The sequence below is a fragment of the Branchiostoma lanceolatum genome, chromosome 9 (assembly GCF_035083965.1).
Source record: "Branchiostoma lanceolatum isolate klBraLanc5 chromosome 9, klBraLanc5.hap2, whole genome shotgun sequence".
In the NCBI taxonomy this organism is placed as follows: Eukaryota; Metazoa; Chordata; class Leptocardii; order Amphioxiformes; family Branchiostomatidae; genus Branchiostoma; species Branchiostoma lanceolatum.
In genome coordinates, this window is record NC_089730.1 from 6302864 (window position 1) to 6322658 (window position 19795).

At 40.9% G+C, this 19795-nt stretch overlaps 1 protein-coding gene across 1 annotated transcript; it reads right to left on the reverse strand.

The window, feature by feature from the left end:
• Window positions 1-308: 308 nt before the first annotated feature.
• On the reverse strand, window positions 309-17036 carry LOC136441536 (cathepsin Z-like). The gene is made up of 7 exons (XM_066437877.1): window positions 16911-17036; window positions 9076-9239; window positions 6017-6193; window positions 5255-5426; window positions 5024-5099; window positions 1658-1744; window positions 309-1127 (listed from the first exon to the last, which is right to left on the reverse strand). Exons 1-7 carry the CDS (start codon window positions 17030-17032, stop codon window positions 1035-1037), a joined length of 891 nt encoding a protein of 296 aa, XP_066293974.1. The 5' UTR covers window positions 17033-17036; the 3' UTR covers window positions 309-1034.
• Between the last annotated feature and the right edge of the window lie 2759 nt (window positions 17037-19795).

Below are 19795 nucleotides of genomic sequence, written 5' to 3' on the forward strand. Positions count from 1 at the left end.
GAGCCCCTTCATGCAGACCCATGGGGTGTGATGCATGATGGGAATGATGCCTTAAATATTGGTTCCTAAGTTGCTAAGGATGAAAATTGACGAACAACTATTCACGCACACGCTAGAAACATCATTCAAGATTGGACCTAGATTTCGTAAAAGCGGCCCATTTTTCTGAGGGCCCTTTTTTCAAATCTTATATTATGGGTTTCAATGGGATGATTGAAAAAGATCAAAGTCCATTTTTGACCCAAAGCAAGTGGAAAATACAGTTACTAACTAAGGCTATTAGTTGACAAATAACCTGAGATTTCTTAAAGATCGGCCCAGTTGAAGTTTGTCCAACGGTTGTTCGCAAAATAATATGTTGCATCTGGCTGTAATTTATCTGAATATACTGTAGATGCTATATAATGCAACTGCTGCCAGGTCCAAGTTCAACGTCCAGTTGCCAGTACAAGTACGTTTTGGGATTCAGAAAAATGTTAGCAAAACCAGATCGAGCACTCTCCTCTGAAATTGAGTTAAGGTAATACAGGTGGGATAGAATTTAACATCTACTTCTTAATGATAAACAAGAGATTTCTTAAACCTAAACAGATCCCTTAGTATCCCCCGACTCTTTCCAGCTAAACACAATTGCCATAATATTATCACAGATTTCAGACATCTTCTCAAATTAAAATTCTACGACATTCAGTTGAATTTTAATACAGTACTTGGTTATCTTCCACAACCTGTCATGCTGTGCTCTTCACTTTACCTTTTATTTTATTTTACTTTATTTCAATTAATATGTTTCAAATATCTTTCATTATAATTATGTGCCTACCTTTATCCTGAGCTATGAATATACCGTTACCGTTGATTACAACACTGATCACTAAATTTGTATTATTCCAATATAGTTGTCCTATTTCTCTCCTTTTTTGAAATAGTATGACATTGAACTTATTGATTTCTTTCACTTTGATTGATCCTATTTCCAAGTTTATTCGGGGATCAAAAAGCATCATGCTTCACCTCAACTGAGGATGACTGCTCTATGGGGATTTGGGGACACCCCAGGTGCATTCCGTTTCAATCCCCAGGTTCAAGTCCTTCTTCATGGTGATCCTGAACCAACCCTGCTCGCCCTGAAGTAAGATAAGAACACACAAAATTATCTACAGGTAGAGATGATATTTAATTAATCACTTTCAGAATGCTGACGACTGACTTTGTGGTTTATCTATCTGGAGAAAAATACTTTTGTTATCTGACAACAATTTTATTCGAAAAGATCTCTGCCTGGAGAAATGAAGAGAATGCATGCAAAAAAATCATGTTCTTTGAGCATGGCCATAATCCTTTTACCCGAACCCAATCGATTTTATAAAATATGATATGATATGAAGTATATTCGTAAGGGAGGAAAAATAATACAAAGTCAACATTTGTGAGCAAATGTGGCACATTTCATGCCCTTTTGCTTTGAAGGAACTCAAAATATACATTTTGGTCTGAACAATAGCCAATTACTTGCCAAAATACTCCCCAAAAAACATTTTCACATGATGCATACCCAAAAGTGCGCATCTGCCCAAGATACCTTCATAACAAATTTCAGGTCAATTTTTTTAATACCAGAGCACAGGAGCCCAAAATACACATTTTAAAAAGTTACCCAATCAGTTCCCCAGGAGTTCCTGCCAATCCAGTATTCTTCCCCATTCTCCACACCCCAGCCTGCGATGCTCACTTCGTGGTTAACCTGTGGAGCAAATTGTTGTTTTTTAGAAGAAGATCTTTATTGACACAACAAAAGCACAGCGACTTTCGTAAGGTCTACTACATACATACATACATACAAACGAATAAGTGCATACAAATGAGTTTGATTACACACAATCATATGGGATGGAGCAACATATCGAAATATCACATGTCATATACTTATACATTGCTAATGTTCTAATGTCCAAACATTCTTTGATGTATATACCTATCTGTACACAGTAGGGATTATCACCTCCTAGTATGTAATTGAATCTATCGACAGAACGGAGCACATTGAATTCATTTGAACAAGCGGAGATAAAGGTGAATAGCTTTGAGCGTTTATCCTCATATCTTGAACAATTCATGATAAAGTGACTTTCATCTTCAATCTCATTTGGGCAGAATGGACAAAACCTTTGATCACGGGGAATTTTACGATACCTTCCAGCTTCAATGTTCAATTTATGGCTACATATTCTTATCTTTGTAATTGATCTACGAATTTCAAAATTATGTACATGTATGCTTGTGAGATACTTTTCTTGTCCGTATCTTTTCTTTAAGGCGGAATAAATGGACAGTTTTAAATTGTTTTGAAAAGAACTATGCCATTCTTGTATATGATAATCACCCAAGCAAAAAACAGCTGTGAGCTGGTGCGCAAAAATAAACAACCCCAACTGCTGACAGTGCATACAAAAAGTAGGACGATTTAGATGATTTAGTTATTGGTTGTATTTGTGTGTACCATTGACTTTTTGTGTCTTGTGACCATTAATTATGGTATCCGTAATGATTATGTAAGGTTAGGGTATTAGATTCGCCGAGAAGGTTATATATTCGGTTACTGCTCGTTCTCATTTCAATGTACAAATTGCTGTGGCCAGCCTTTACGATTTGATATGAGTCAAATTGTGGGCACCTGATATATAATCGATGCTTTCTTCATTTTTCATGTTTCACAAAAAATGCACCACAACATTAGTTATGGGTTTTGACTTAGAAGAAGTTATAGCAATGGGTGGCCTAAAAGCCCTATAAAACCGTTGTCGCCTGAGGAGACATGCACAATTTAAAAAGCAGCCGAGAATGTAACAATGCAGTTGTTCATCGCTAAAAATTGCTGTTTTGCACATTTCATTGAGAAGGAGCGTTATACCAGCTGTGGGCTGGGTCTGTAGGCATGTCCAGAGCATAACTCAAGAGATTGTGGATGGATCTTTTTGGTAGGTGAGTAGCGGTTGTGGGAACGAAGGTCAAATACGAAAATGGTTCTCATGGTGTATTCCTACGGTACTGCTGCAGACTTTGCATGTTTGTGCCTTTGCATGCTTGTAGGCAACAAAACTGTTGATGGATCTTCATGACATTTCGTAGGTGAGTATCGGTTGTTGGAACAGAGGTCAAGTTCGAAAATGGTTGCCTGGCATTTTCCGTCGGTACTGCAGCGGGAGGTGTATGTATGTGTGTTTGTATGTAGACAACATAACTCGAGAAGCTGTTGATGCATATGGTTGTGCATGATATTTAGTGGATGGGTAGGGTTCACAGAAAGTCAAATTCGATAATGGTCCTCCTAGCGAGTACCTAAGGTACTGCAGTGGAGCTTCAAAGTTTGAGGTCAAATTTTCTGCAAGTGCTACGGTCATGATTTTTGTGTGGTACGTACTACATGCTACAGGAAGTAAGTTGTGTACGTTTGGGCCCCCTAGCGGCTTGTTATCTCAATGAAAAAAGGCTTTTTTTTATGGTGATATTGTTTTGAGTGTGTTTGCGTGTGTGTTTGCGTGTGTGTATGTGTGTGCCTCCGGATGCTTAAAGTCAGCATAACTGAAGAACGTCTAGATGGATTGTAATGATATTTGGTAGGTGGGTAGGTGTTGGGAGGAGGAAGGACAAAGTCGATTTTGGGCCCCCTGGTATGTGTCACTGGAACTGCAATGGCGTATTTGTCAAAATCTTCCAAGGAGAATAACTGAAGAAAGGAGTAACAGATTTTCATGTTTAATGCTGGTAGCTTACACAGAGATGTACACAATGAATTGCAAATTATGCAAATTGGGACTAAATTTGCATAAGTAATGAGGAAAATCTATATGTTCATTGTAGGCATGCTATGACAGCTGGCACCTGTTGGGTTCGAAAGTGGGTCATAAATTCCCTAGGGGCCCGACAGCTGGTGGTCAAACCACAGAGGGATATAGAACCATTATAATCAGGGTACATGTTTCTATTATGTGGATAGCTTAAGTGTTACTTGATATAATGAAATGGTAATCATGCCAATCAGAATCTAATTTGCATAATTAATGGAGAAATGTTAAAACCCCACTCCATTCAATGGTACGGCAATTCGGAAATGCAACATATGTAACTGAGAAATAAAGGGACATTGATACATAAAAGTTTTGCAAATGAAGATCTAATTTGCATAATCAATGAGAAAATACTGTTACAGTAATTTCGTACTTGTGGCATTTGGAAGTTATGTGACAGTGAACATGTACACAGATGGCCCTACAAAAAGTAGGTCATGTAAACAGATGGGCCACTGCACCATGCATAACTGCACCACTGATACATGTGTACATGTAGGTACGGAAAAGTCACATTTACTATGTCCACCATATTGTGTATGACATGGAATAAAGATTTATTCTATTCATATTTAGTTAATGTGCCAATTCACTTGCAACTTACAACACTGCAGTATCAAACCTTTGTGCCCCATATAATGTCAACATACTCATTTTGACCAGCTGTAACATATATATCAACACACTGGACACATATACTAGTCCTGGACCACCAAATTATTTCTTAAAGTCTTAGATAAAGATAGTCTCCATATTATCAGCCTTGATTATTTGGTGAAGGTGATGTGTTCGTGGAACTCTATCTTTATGTTACAGTATTCTCTTTCTCTGCGTGTGTGTGTGTGTGTTTGTGCATGTCTGCGCACGTGTGTGTATGTGAGAGAGAGTTGTTTGTGTGTGTTTGTGTGTATGTTTGTGTGTGTGTGTTTGAGTGTGTGTGTGTGTGCGTGCGTGCGTGCGTGTGTGCGTGCGTGCGCGCGCATGCGTGCGTGTATGTGTGTGTTTGTGTGTGCGTGTAAAGGAGTCCTGTAAAAGACCAGGGAAATAAAACCAGTCCTTGAATAGACATAGCACTTCGTTGCCATAGTTACTAAACGTATTGATTTCTATGTTGCCACAACTTAAAATACAAAGCTACAAAACAGATAAGAGTAGGAAAAGAAATCTAAACTCACCATAGGAGAAGGCTTGACCTCAGAATAAATTCCTCCAGTGTATTTCTCAAACGTGTCTGTCACTTCAATGCCACAACTGCAAGGGGAGAGGGTCAACATTAGTGACACAAATCATGACAGTTCTCAATGATTTGAATCCTTCCAACATGACATGCTCTCTTATTGCTCTCAAACTCTTAACAAATCGCTGCTTTCAGATAAAATCAGTTTGTTGGACCAGGTCAGGCCTACCTGATTGGTCCTCTTTGGTAGATCTCTGCCTTCATATTCTCTGCTCCGCTCACCTCTCCGTATTCAGACACATGCCACACTGTGTGCTTTTCTTCAGCATGGCACTTATACTTAATAGAAGGAAAGATTTGTGTAGGAAGACAGGTCCCACATCGGTTAACGGGTGTACACTCTGTGGACAGGACAAGACATTGTTTATGTACATGCGAAAATACACCGGTATCTTCTACAACATTACAGACAAAAATGTTTAAAATTCGAGTGTCAACCAACTATCTCTTGTATCATACCAGAAAACTAATTGTTACAGTCACAATACATACATCAACTGTTCCCTAAATGCTGCTTTCGAATGTTCTCTTGAACCATTTTCTTATCTATCGATTGTCCAATTTGACATGTTGAGGTTTTCAGTTGATTTTGTACTATCCTAACTTTAAATAGTGCTGCAGGGTAGAGATATCAAACTGCAATATTTACACACGGAAAGCAATGATTCATCAGTGCTGTCTTAAGCCCCCCTCTCACTGGACCAGCGGCACGCTGGCAGCTTCGCCGCGGCCGATCAAATTGACAAAGCACTCAACGAATTTCATAGACGAAAAACGAATCTTTTTAAGCATGTTTTGTTGTCTTTTTGGTCATACTTGTATGTTTTGAATGATATTCCCATTATGAAGTAAAGGGTATTAAACACAAATCCAGTTTAGGACGCAGCAACGCCGCTAGCGTGCCGCGGGTCCAGTGAGAGGGGGGCTTTACTCTGGTCCAAGGCCTGATAGTTGTTGCAGGTTTCGTCCGGGATGCCATGTTTGTTCGCGTACTGGTACACTTCAGCAGGATTCCCTCCATTGCAACTTCCCTTTGTGCAGGCTATCACGTGCTGTGCGGACAGGAACGTTGAGGGCCATTTACCTTTACGCATGATGTTGACTCGATCTGCAAGTGTAGCACAAACAGGCATTACAATTAAGTTACTAATCTTACAATTTTGTATCAAAATAATGTGACGTAGAGACACATTGTAAATGTACTAAACAGTTGTACCGTCAACCACGTGAAACTAGGGGGTCCAAACAAACTTCCAGACCTGCGTAACTCAAATATCACTACCATTAGCATGTCCAGAACACGAGGTATCACTGAAACCGAACGTTCTGCTGCAGTACCGTATACGTAGAAAGCCACTATGAAGCGAACTTTGTTTTCCCGGCCCTACCATTGTTCTCGACCCTTAGGTAACCATCCGGACCCGTTTTTCCCTATCCATAAACAGCTTCTCACTAGTTATGCTGTCCACATTTAGCCCATACATGTATATGGCCTCTGTCGGTCAATATTGACCATGGTAAAATCATTCACATCAACCCTAGAGCATCTGCTATGGCTAAACAGTCCGATTTAAAAATGGCAGTCTCTGCCACATAGATCAGTAAGCTGACAAACAGACATACAGTCACGTACATTATCGCACCGGAAGCATGACTTTCTGGACTTCCAAACATGGCTAAGTTGACATTGACTGGGAGGGGGCCAAGGTCATCAACAGAGAGGATAACAGACGCACCCGGTGGATTAAGGAGGCCGTCTGGATAAGGAAGTCTACAGTACACCAGTGATGAACCGAGACGAGGGGGGATACAAAGTTAGCCATGTTTGGGACAATGTTCTCACCGCAAAAGCGCCACCTACATCAGCTACTTATAGCGGTGAGAAGCAGTACTCCAGTCAGAAGCTCTGAAGAAGGTGTCTGACAGACACCGAAATGTTAGCAGGTGAGATTACCTGGTTGTGTACAAAGAATCTCCAAAAGCAATATCCTAGGTTCTAGAAACCCTTAAGGGTCCAACGGCCCATGTCAATCCATGGCCAATATTGACCAATCACCAAAGCAGATTCAGACCTCTTGACAATACTGCTCTCACCTCTCAAATAAAAGTACCTTGGAATAAGAATAAAGTATCCCCCGAACAAATCTTCCAAATCTAATACATACCTCCCGGAATAAACACACACCCCGGAAAATTACCAAATTGACAGGTATTATAAGCACAGTGCTGACATACTACTTCTGTCTGAGGAAAAGAAGATGATAATTATGAAGCAGGTAGGTTCTTTTTATTCATTTATGCCTGAGGACCATACCAGTATATGAATAATGAACAGAATTACAGTAGATATCTTGTTCAAATCATAATCTTCTCTACTTAAAAAAATATAATAAAAATTGGGCTTAGGTTCCCCGTTATAACCTCTAACTGGGGGACAATGGTGCTTTTAAATGCAACAAGTGAAAATGTACATGATGCATGCATTTGAATAATCTGATGATTTTGATTATATGTCACTTCCAGTAATTATAAATAGTATACAACAATTTTTCTTGATCACTTGCTTCAAGTTTCAATTAGAACTTGAAGCTAGTGATCAAGGAAAATTGTTATTATTTATAACTAGAGTTCGGCGATCCCATACCTTCGCCGAATGGTGCTTAATTGTATGTCAAAGATGTGTTTGAAAGGTGTGTTATGGATTGCATACTTAATGTACATGTATGATGATGTTCACCTTCATTTAACTTCCGAATGCAAGTATCAAATTCCGTCATTTACAACAGTAATGACTGAGATGGACATTGCCATGCCAAATATCAGATGACTCCGAAGACTAATCGTATAAACTATAACCTAACCCTGTAACCTATGTAATATAAACCTAAGTTCTGGCTCTGACGATTTTATAGTCTCATGCATTTTTTTATATGCACTTAAGTTTTGTGATAGTTTTGTTAATCTTTTTTTATGTATTTCAGTCTTGTGTTTTGTGTACACCTTTATCTGTATTTTAGTTTGTGCAGTCGTTCAGTTACCAGGGCTAAAAAAAAATTGTACGGTTCTTGGTGGCAAATGTGCTAGATGGCACATCGGCACCCAAATCTGTAGTGTGTTTTTTTGGTACACTTTTAGACAAATTATGCGTCACTCCAAAATGCCTTTCCCAAGGGCACAACGTCAGGGCATGCTGAGTATAGAACCCAGGACCTATTGGTTCTGAGTCCAACGCTGTAACTGTTGTGCCACACCGACGCCACCGATACCAGGGCTAACCCTTTGTAATAGCCTTCGGCTAGTTGGGTAGCCTTAACTTGGCTGTACTCTTTTTTTACAGCCATTAGTAAATAAAACCTGTTAGCAACAGAGATGTTGATCCTATTCAGACCAGGCTTTTTATGGCCATCCTGGCTCTGGATGTGCTATCTAAATGATCTATGGAATGATGCCATCTTAAACATTAAGTGCTTAAAAAGGTTCAACAATATTGTCTATGTAGGAACTAGGGGTGGATACCGGTTTGGCTTAATAAGGTCCAAGTCCAAGTTTAGGTCCAGAGATTTAGGTTCAGGTCCGTACCTGAACCTGGACCTGATCCTGTCCAGTTGATGTTTTGTTTTATTAGACCAATATTAAGCATAGAGAATCAATACTGACACGCACGACTATAAAAGTTTCTTGGTGAGAAGACTTTCAAGACAAACCAGTATTTGATATTTGAATGTTACACTTATTTTAAATGCCTTTTTTGTCAAAGGGGAGACTCAAAACACTTTTTATCAAACAAAATAGAAACATATTTTGTACTTTGTTCTGTTTTTTTCGGACTCAGGTTTTAGGCATTCAGGTTTTTTAGACTCGGTTCTTGGATGTTATAAAGGTCCGAATCAGGTCCAGCGAACCGGTATCCACCCCTAGTAGTAGGAAGTTAGGAACTGATGCAAGCCACGTGTTAAGATAACAACAGTAATTATAAGGTGAAATCTTGACCTGCTAAGGCACTAGTTGTCCCCATGGCCCAGCAGGACCCACAGTCAAAAGGGTTGTTCTGGTTACGGGTGGGGCTGGCGTAGTTGACTCCGTTCACGTCCCTCCAGTCCAAGCTGGTAGGCAGATCGGACAATTTCAGGTACTCCCATGGCAGGGGACTTTTCCTGTGGCAAAACGATTTTTACGTTATTAGGTGGGTCACAGGTTTGGTACTGAGTTTTTATCAAAACGATCATGCAATTACAGACACAGGCTAAATAACATACCGGTAATATATTATTCTTACGAACCATTATTAAAACTATTCGATACTGTAACATCTTTTCAGCAACTTAAGTTATTAGATCACTTGGCCGATAGTTTTGTGACTTTTCCCTTGTCCCTTTGACCCTATCAACTTTTTACAATATGCATCCGTCCCTCAACTTTTCGTTCAATAAGTGGAGGTCTACAAGGGTGCCTAAGCATTCGCACAAATTTTATGACATTCGTACAAATCTTATGGAAACCTCAACAATCACTATGGGAAAACGCACAAATCTTTTGAAAAACGCACAAATCACTATGCGAAAACGTTCACTCACAAATCTTAAAATATGCTACGCAGTTTTTTATGCTAAACCGGCCAACCACCGCTGGGTCACATGACAATACGTCATCCAGGCAAGGAATCCAAGATGGCGTCGTCTGTAGAAGGTTTACTATGTTTCTTCATATTTCTGCCCAAGATACAATACGTTGACTTTAAGTTTAGAGCATTCTGATGAAATAGAGAAATGTAAAGGGGTGCTCATGTGAAGTTTCTGACGACATATTTGGGTACGTGTTATGGATACAAGTGGAAGAACCGATGAAATACATGTACATGTACATTTAACATTGTCATGTATGAATGGAATTCTACGGATGGGTCACGGCCAATTCCTGTATGTTGGGACTATGGATACCAAATGAAGACATGAATAATTCTATCCCCCAATACTAAAGTCATAAAATGGCTTTCTAGAAATTCTATTACAAGGGACACGTTTGTTTTATCTGCATCAAATGTGTAAGTTTTAACTTACAAGTGTCATTAATTATGCAAATCATATATGGATTTGCATAATTGGCATATCATTATGTAAATCATCACTTAAGCTATATGTACACACCAAAATCATGACGATCCGTCAGGCCCTTCTTGCGTTATTCTCTTTCAATGTTTAAGACAAGATCAGCGTTCTGCAGTTCCAACAAAAGCCGCTAGGGGGTCCAAATCTACCTAGTGGGACCTATTTTCCCAACAAAGATCTATCCACCACTAAAAAATCATGACCATAGCATGTTCAGAACACAAGATTTGAAAAGCAAAAGTTCCCCTGCAGTACCATAGAAAGTCGCTAGGGGGCCCAAAATCCAATCATTTCAAGCAGCGTTCCCGCCAGGCATACCTCAATGCGTCTTTGGACGCACTTTTTTTGGAAAAGACGCACTCAGCTGAGTCGTCCAAACAAAATTTTGAAGGGAGGCTAATTTCTGTCACCAGTGGAACTAGAATCTTAGAACAACCGCTCTTTCAGTAAGAAAGAAGCCTACGATGTTCTCCCAGGGTTCTCTTTTACGCATTGTTAGCAGTTACGCATTGTTGGCCAGGGGCGGAGCGCTGCATGCCTTAAAAACATCAAACTCACGCCCGGTACCGATGAAATTGCCGGGCGGCCCCTGTAATCTTCAAAAGTGCCGACGGTCCGGCCGCGGGGAATAGAAGATTCACTCGAACAAGGAGCGCCTCTAAATATCGTGTTGTTGCCCTCATTGTACTTTTCGTAATGACATCTATAGGGATATTCGCGGCTCTAAGGATTTTACAAGCGGTTTATATCTTGAACTGGGAAGAACTCAGCCAAAGGTTTGGGTTTGCGCCAAACATGAAACGCTTGAAGGGTGACAGCATCACAACGTAACAAAGCACAAAGCAAACACACCGATACATCTAAAGTTTATCTATGTCCCAGAAACCATTTTAATTCACTAAAATCATACCCAACTTCTTGTTAATCTTCGATTTTATATGGAGAAATATCATACTATAGCGTCTATCAACTGACAATGTGATCATGATCTCCCTCTTTTATGGTCTCGTGCCTGTATTACTCCGAGTGTACAGTCTCAAAGAATCCGCGATCTAAAAATATGAATAGGCCCCAACAGGGTGTGTTCGTGTGGATGATAAATTGTCTTTAATCGACCCCACCTGATACATATAAAGGATTTGGGATGAAAGCTTGTGTATTACTGCCAGGATTAGGTAGAAAAGTTTCGGCATCCGAGTGATTGTTGGACGTGTACGGCTTTTCCGTCCTGAGTGATGCGGTCAGGGGCTGGCGGCCGAAGAGGGCCTCTTGAGAACGTAGTGGTTAGTGCAGTTATGAATCCCATAGATATCGATCACCGGGTCAGATTTTTGTGACATTTTTTTCAGTGCCTCACGAAGAAGTGTGCTCACAGAAGAAAGCAAAACATCTCCACAAAAACTGTTTCTTTGTTGGATTTTCGGCCATAAAAGTTGCGCAATATAACATGTAAACCAATGGTACGGCCTAATTGCGGTACGAGACCTTAATATTTGGATGCGGTGCCACCGGCTACAGCCATATGTTGTGTCGCGATTTCGTTCAATTTGCTCTTGGAAAATTGACGCAAAGACCTGATCTTTGGCTCGCAGTACGACTGCACGAGTATGAGCATAGTTTTACCAAGGAGGTTTTATATAGAAGGAGAGCGGACGGGCAAAGTCTCTATTGTACTATGCGTGATAACGGGTGTGAAAAGTCAATGTCGCGTCAAAGTGCGAATTACCCAATTTGCTTGGCGAATTTGCTTTGTTTTCAACTGTGGAACAACTTTGATATTTTTTTCAGTGACTTTTGATCAGGACTTTGAAACATTTGGGTTACAAGAATACAACGTGGAAAATGATCTCTCTAACGGCGAGAATCAAAGCACTGCGGCAACCAACGCTGCCGCCGACAGCCGCGGTACATATGATTGCGAAGTCTGTGAGAATATATATAAAACTGCCGGATGGCTTGAAAAACACAAGTCGTAAAGAACAGTATTTTTTATTTTTTATATATGCCGACTGAGGAGAAATTACAAACTAAGCTTGACTTGGCTCGCATTACCATGGAGCCCAGACTATAGCTAGTACCGGGTCGCTAGCGATTTCCTTGCGGCGGCCCAAGAACAGTCAGTCCGCCCGGTCTTAATCAACGCTCCGGCTAGAACTCCCCCGACGACGGCATCGGCGGGCTTGGAGCTTTCGGTTGCCGAAGGGATAGGGGGGAAGGAACCAGCTAAAGAAACCAGCTAAAAGGCCGATAAACAGTCTGGATCCCAGGGTAGGCTCGCATACACCTTCTTCTGCAAACATGTCAATCGGGAGCCGAAATAAATCGGCCTAAAAGTCTCCTAAGGAAACACATACTAGTAGCTGTCCAAAACATGACCGAAGAACCCATGGATACGAACCAAGGACCTCCATGCACGAACGGGCACGAAAATCATACAAAAAGTCAATCCCAGGTGCCGGAAAATCTACCCAGGTTCCGTTGACCAAAACAACAAATTTGGAACGAGGACCCCTTCAGCTACTCAGAAAAAACAGAAACTTACCAAAGAAAAACGATACAAATTTTTTGTGGCAACTTGAAATATAGGTATGAATCTCTATTTCTGACGCTAAAAAACAGAGACTTGTCAACAGAAATGACCAAAAACTCGTCCTAGTTTGTCGCACGGCAAAAATTCAAGTATCCAGATGACCGCCATTTTGTCCTCGATCAAATGATGACGTCAGCCGAACCCTACCGGGTGTTCCGAATAAGGAAATCGTCGGAAACCCGAGGCATCTCGGCTGCCGGTCGGCTCAAGCTCGGCACGTGTGACGTCATGCCGAAGCTCCTTTGAATGAAAACCGCGATTCACGCATCGGTTCAAAGACGGCGCCGCGCCAGCTATACACAATGGGTCGCAGCGGGGTGAAACAAAAGGACCCAGCGGGGCGCTAGCTCGTCCGCTCTCCTTCTATATAAAACCTCCTTGGTTTTACGTACATGTAGGAAAAGAAATAGTACTTATACAGGGTGAAGAAAGCATGGAGACTCGTCACTGGGAGCCAAAGCACACACGGCGGCTTTTCTGTAGAGACACAACTTTCTTTCCATGGCTGCCGCCTGTAGGACTGTTTTGCCTTGAAGTTACGATTTTGCCGCTGGATGATCATTGATTTTCTAGGATCGACCCTACATTGAACCGGCCTTGATGTCATGTGGACTTTTGTGACGGTAATTTACCGAATATGCTTCTTTGACCCACAAATGGATTCTATACTTCTCGTCCGATAATCAACTAGATTTGTATGTGGTATAAACATTCAGGGCTCCAGACTAACTTTTAGTCCTAGGAGCACTGTGCTCCTAACTCAAAAAAGTTAGGAGCACCAGCAAAAATCTAGGAGCACCACTACAAAATGTTGGAAGAACAAGCAAAAGTCTTGGCTATACCAAGTAATACTCGTATTAATAGTATTAATCAATGTTAACAACCAGGAATAAAGTATTTGAATAGATCATAAAAGATAAAAGCCTACATTGATGGTGCAGAACAATTGGCAGTTCAATTCATTCAACGCCTACCTAGTAACGTTGGGTAACATAAATTCGCGGGGTACTTAAATTCGGGATTTTTCGAAAACGGGGTATTTAGGGATATGTGCTAGATGCAACATAACTAATACCGCTAGAAATGCAAACCTGACAGACTTACGTATTCAGAACACTGTCTGAAAAGCTTCGATAAGCATGCATTATAAGGCGACGAGGTCAAAAACTCTCCGTCCCTTATTGGAACAGTCTGAGGGCTTCGTGGGAGAATTACACAACATGGTTGTCGGCTGGTTTATAAGAAAAATGTCACATCCGCTTCCTGCTAAACACAATTATTTACAAGACAACTCATTACAATCTCTTTTGCTAACCTGCAACTGGATTCTAAGTGTGATCAATCATCAAAACTCCTCTCTGTTGCTACAACCTACGGCACGTGTATTTTCCCGCCGCCATATTGTTAACCAGAATCCTGTTGTCAAGCAGACGACAAAGGTTTGTGAGGAACACTTTTTGTCTAAATGCTGCGTGTGATAGTGGACTGAGGAAGATATTTTCCTCAAAGTTTGCTCCTAACACAACAAGGAACACATGGACATAGTAGTATTACCATTGCTACGGCATCCAGCTAACTTTCCATGAATAATGTAACGTTACACGTTGCCCTATGATGACGATGGGCCGACTTTGAGTGAAGTTCTACCGACTCAACACGGGTTGTTCCCGAACTGGCCTAATGTGTGCGGTACGGCCGTTTTTTCGTGTATTTTTTTTACTTGGACACGTCTATATCCATAGCACTCTCCTCAAGCCAAGGATGGAACGAATAGCTGCTGTATAAAATGTGATTAGCGGTAAGATATTCAAGACGAATCTTCTCTCCCGAATTAATGTGCCCCCCTGTCCGACAGTACCGTCATTGTGCGTGCGGCGGACGGTAGTTTCAAATTGAAATATTATGGTGTCAGCACGACTAGAGACAAAATCTACCATATATATGATTAGTGCAAAGATAGTACATGATACTGACAGAATTATGGAAAAAAGGATGGTTTATTGTTCTGCTAGATTGATTTCAGTCAACCATTATCGGAAAAATCCCGAATTTATGTTACCCAACGTTACCTACATACTGATACTAGTGCGAGGGATTTTTAGAAAAATTTGGCATAGGTTCCCCGGCTGGCCCCTATCCGGGGGCCACGGTGCCTCAAGTTCAACAAGTTGAAAAATACACAATGGTATTTTTTACTTGGAACAAGGCAAGTAATGATTCACATAACCTTGAATAATAAATAAATAGATAACTCTAAAACTTGGGTTCATGACCAAAACAAATAAAGTCACATTCCATAATTTGAAACTTCACTGCTGGCATCAAGTTCAACATTTCTACATGTGTTTCTTTTCTTTTTACCCTCACCCTCTGTCTACAAATAATCCAAAATACTTTAATACCCTTAAAATTCTTGCTCAATAGTATCAAAAATGATCTGTTTGTGCCGGCCCAGTCAAGTATCTTCGGTTCCTTCGAAACGCGCAGTTCAAATTTCGCGCGTCAGGCCGCGCGGCGCCGCCATCCAATGACAGGCTGACCGCATGGAGAAAGCTTTGCTATGCATTATAGACCGCAGCAGAATAAAAGTAGCACCATAATGACGGGCAGATAATGAGCTTTGAAATGATACCGGTGACAGAAAAAAAAATTGATATTTTTGGGAATAAAACTTCACTTGAATTGATTCATTGATTTTTTATCGTAAAAATCATCGCTTGAACAGGTGTAAATATGACCGCAGGAAACAGGCGTTTCATTCTGCTGCGGTCTATTTTTCATAAACATCATGGCCGCCATTGAAAACAGCGAGCGTCCGGTGAGCGCTCACTTTCATCGGCAAAGTTTTGGCGTTTGAAACATTTTACAAAACAAACAAATACACCACAAAGGAGAGAAACTAATATCCTTTATTTCTATGGGTAACTTTGCCACTAGGAACGGATAGTTTTTGTACCGCGGGTGTGGGAACATGATAGAAAATTCACCGACGATATACGCGGTAGCATTGGAATACCTATATTTTCGGCTTACCGCTTAGTTCTGCGGCCATTATCCTGGCGCAGGTCTTAATTTTTGATTGTCGCACCGTGCGACCGTGATTTTAAATCTAGTCGCATTCTCAAAAAACTGGTCGCATACATGTTGTATGCGAGTCGCACTCACGAGCGCTGACATTACTTAAGTTATGTTTGTTATCAAACTACGGTCTGCTTGTGAAAATTACTTGTAAGCTCCTCCTGCCAATATTTTATTTTGATGGACGCACTCATGAACATGGGCTGGCGGAAACGCTGATTTCAAGGTCTCACACAGACCTACCCACCTACATAATATGAAGACAATACATCCAGGCATTCTTGAGTTATCGTCCCGTGGACTTTCCAATTCCTGTGCAATTCCTAGAATTCTTGCAAACTGCACACAATATATATACCAATTTGGCTCGCTCCTGAGGCGTCACCAAAAAGTGCGACTCAAGAGATGCAAGATTTGCGAAATGGCGCCCCGGTATCACTATATAAACAGCTGCACAACCCGGAGCCCACACTCCACAAGTGTGACTTATGCCAGAAAACATCTATGCTTGATCTCACCTCTTTTGACTGCACTATTCTATTGACGTTTTTCCGTGACCATGTCTTGATACTCAAAACGGCGCGTATCACCTTCGCCTTCTACAGACGACGCCATCTTGGATTCCCCGCCTGAATGACGTGCTATCACGTGACCCAGCGGTGATTGGCCGGTTTCAGCAAAGTGATTGGCGTGGTTTCAATAAAATTCGTACGAATCTCAGAAAGACTCAAAGAGTCGTGCGAATGCTTAGGCACCCCTGGTAGCATTCCTTTACAATGGGACTGAATGTATATACAGTATACATGTACATGTAGTATGCTGTGCAATGTATAAAGAAATTCATTGTCAAACGTAACGTTGGTCCCGGCAAGGAGGTTACTAGTAACCTCCTTGGTCCCGGCAATATGACATGCACAATGGACGTGCACGATTAAGACACGTTATAAAGACATACTGTGTTTGAAATATATGTATGGAGTTTTTTTCCCCTGAAAGCGATACGGTGACAGCACTTTGTCTTCAAGCCCAGTATGAACCAAAGTATGACTTACACCAGCTCCAGCGGTCGGCTGTTGTTGGACTTCAGCAGGCACGGTTTGTGGAAGCGCAGTGCCGACCCGCTGGCGACGAACATCACCGAGAGGAAGAGTAGAACAGCTTGGGTACCGGCCATTCTGTAGATCATACGCTAAATGATATAAACATACGATAGACCATTGTAATATGAATATATGATTTATACATAGACGAGTTTAAATGACATGATACACGGTATTGAAGTATTTTTAACCAGAGATCATTTCTTCCTACTTTGTAAAACAGAAAGTTTTCAAATATGTTTCTGTCAATTTCATGTTACTAGTAATATTCCCTGTAGAATTAATTTGTATAAAGTTCTAACGGAGGGCCTCAAGCACAGTGTGGGGTACTCACTGTCATATGACAGTATATCGCCGTGGGAAAATATCAGGCGATAGCTAGTGTTTCTAAAAACAAGACGCTACAGCTACATCAACCAAGAGGATCGGTGGTGGTTGCTGTTCGTGATAGAAGTTTTAATTTCTTCTTTATAAATCACTTAACTGCCGTTTTTCTTCTATTCTTTACGAAAGAAAAAGAACTAGACACTTTAATTGTTCGATTTGCCTGAGAGCGTGACAAACACTTGTCAAAGGCTAACAAATATTTTCTAATGTAGCAGTCGCCAAAATGATCTGGGGTAGGCTTGACGTATGCGTAGTCTATCATTGCATCGGAGTCGATGTATTCTAGCGGATATGGGATCGAGAAGAACAGTCACGGGTTCGGTTTCTGTCCGCGCTGGGCTGGGCATGGTGTCCTTGGGAAATCAACTTTTTGCGACCTTCGTAACTTCACCCGGGTGTTTTAAGTTATAGTTTTACTTTTTTTCTTATTGCTGGAAAAAGAAAACAGCCGGAAGGAGGCTGCAATGGAGGCTAAGCTTATCCGGTGTGCTCTGGTAGTTCTCAATATCAATAAATGCTTTTTAGGAACCAAACGGTAACGTTATGAATATATTTGTCTCAACACACAAATCTTGTACAAGATTTAAGGAAACAAGAAAAAAGACATGGGAAAGATACACAACGGATCTGAAGGGATTCCTCCAAAAATATTCCAAAGCCCGTGCGGATTTAGTCGGATACAGGCGGATCCAACATAACTAACGGATCCGACTAAATCCGCACGGGCTTTATTTGGAATATTAGCGTTACTCGTCCTTTCCAGGGTATCAAAAGATTCGAATTAACAGGAATCGCTTCGTTCTCTTGTGAAAACACTTGAAACACAGTGTCGAGTAGACTCACTGACACGTCGACATATTGCCGTGGAAATATCAGGCGATAGCTAGCACTTTTAAAAACACGATGTTACAACTACATCAACCAAGAGGATATGTTTGGTGGTATTGACTATAAAAGGTTTTAATGGTTCTTTAAAAATCATCTCACTGCGGTTTCCTTTTATCAGTTTTACGAAAAAAAAACATGAGACCTTATTCGATATGCATGAGAGCTCGACAAACAGCTTTCAAATGCTGACACGTATTTTGTGACGTAGCTGTTCTGGAGGGAGGCCGTACGCATGCGTAATCTATCATCACAGTGGAGTCGATGGTCCTAAAAAGCTACGGGATCGAAAAGTCACGGGTTCAATTTCTGTCCGCGCTGGGCGGGGCATTGTGTCCTTGAAAAATGAACATTTTTCGACCTTCCTAGGGTGGTAAATGAGCATCATCACCTTAAGTATTATTTGAAAAAAATCCAAACATCGTAAGAACACTATGTTAAGTGCGCAAATCTCGGAAAGGGCTGCAACCCCCACCAGTGTTGTGCAATTTAGACAAAATTCGTGAAGATGATGTTGATACAAATGTATTCTGAATTACTCTTCCACCAGCAAATAAAAGAAAATATCAAAGTCAGTGGGCTCTTACTCCCCAAGTTAGCCAACGGACAAGAAGAAGACGTGACAAAATAGAAAGGCCGACAAAAACACCTAAAAAGACATCACAAACAACCAAACTTCTGCTTGGACAGTATAGTGCGCTCTTAGACTGGTAGTTTTCAGTGCCAATATAAGTTGTATAGGAATCAAACTGTATGTCTTGTCTTCTCAGTAAACCTATGGGGACTCAACGCAAAATTTAAGCAATGAAGGAAACCATAAAAGACCTTGAAAGGTCACACACCTGATCTGGTTGACTGTTGAAAAGGTTGACGACGTGGCCGATGTTGGGAGAACAGCAAGAAAGGACGAAGCAGGGCGATTAATCCGTTTTATACAGAGTCCAATTATGCAACGTCACTTCGACCTATGAGATCCGATGTTACAGAAGGAGAAGGGAAGAAATACCTGTAATATCCAATCAGAAAGACAAATACACAGCCTTTAGAAAATTGTGATGACTGGAGGTTAAAAGATGTGCTTCCGTTTCCGGTAACAGATTTGCTGTTTAAACATTCAAAAGACTCAGCAAAAGAAAATGGTAGTTTCTAGTGTCCGTGGAGGCCGAGGTATTACCGTGACTGTATCTGCTTTCCATTGTACCAAAAGATTGTTTTGTCTTTCAAAGGAATCGCTTCAGAATCTCTTACAGGCCAGAGTTACTTCAAAACATGTAACAAACAGATTTTTTCGAAACAGAAACATATATCAGATAATAAGTTGGTTTTCGAATTACTTAAACGCAAGCCTAGCATAATGTCACATTTTTCAAAACGTCCCCTTTGCATCAATGCCAGATGTACTAGTGAATAACTTGCACGGTAGTATTTCGTAACGTTCTGACAGAGGGCCTTACAGCACAGTGCAGTGTGCTCGCTGACACTTCGACATATTGCCGTGGGAAAATATCAGGCGACGGCTAGGGCTATTACAAACAAGATGTTACAACTACATCAACCAAAGGGAT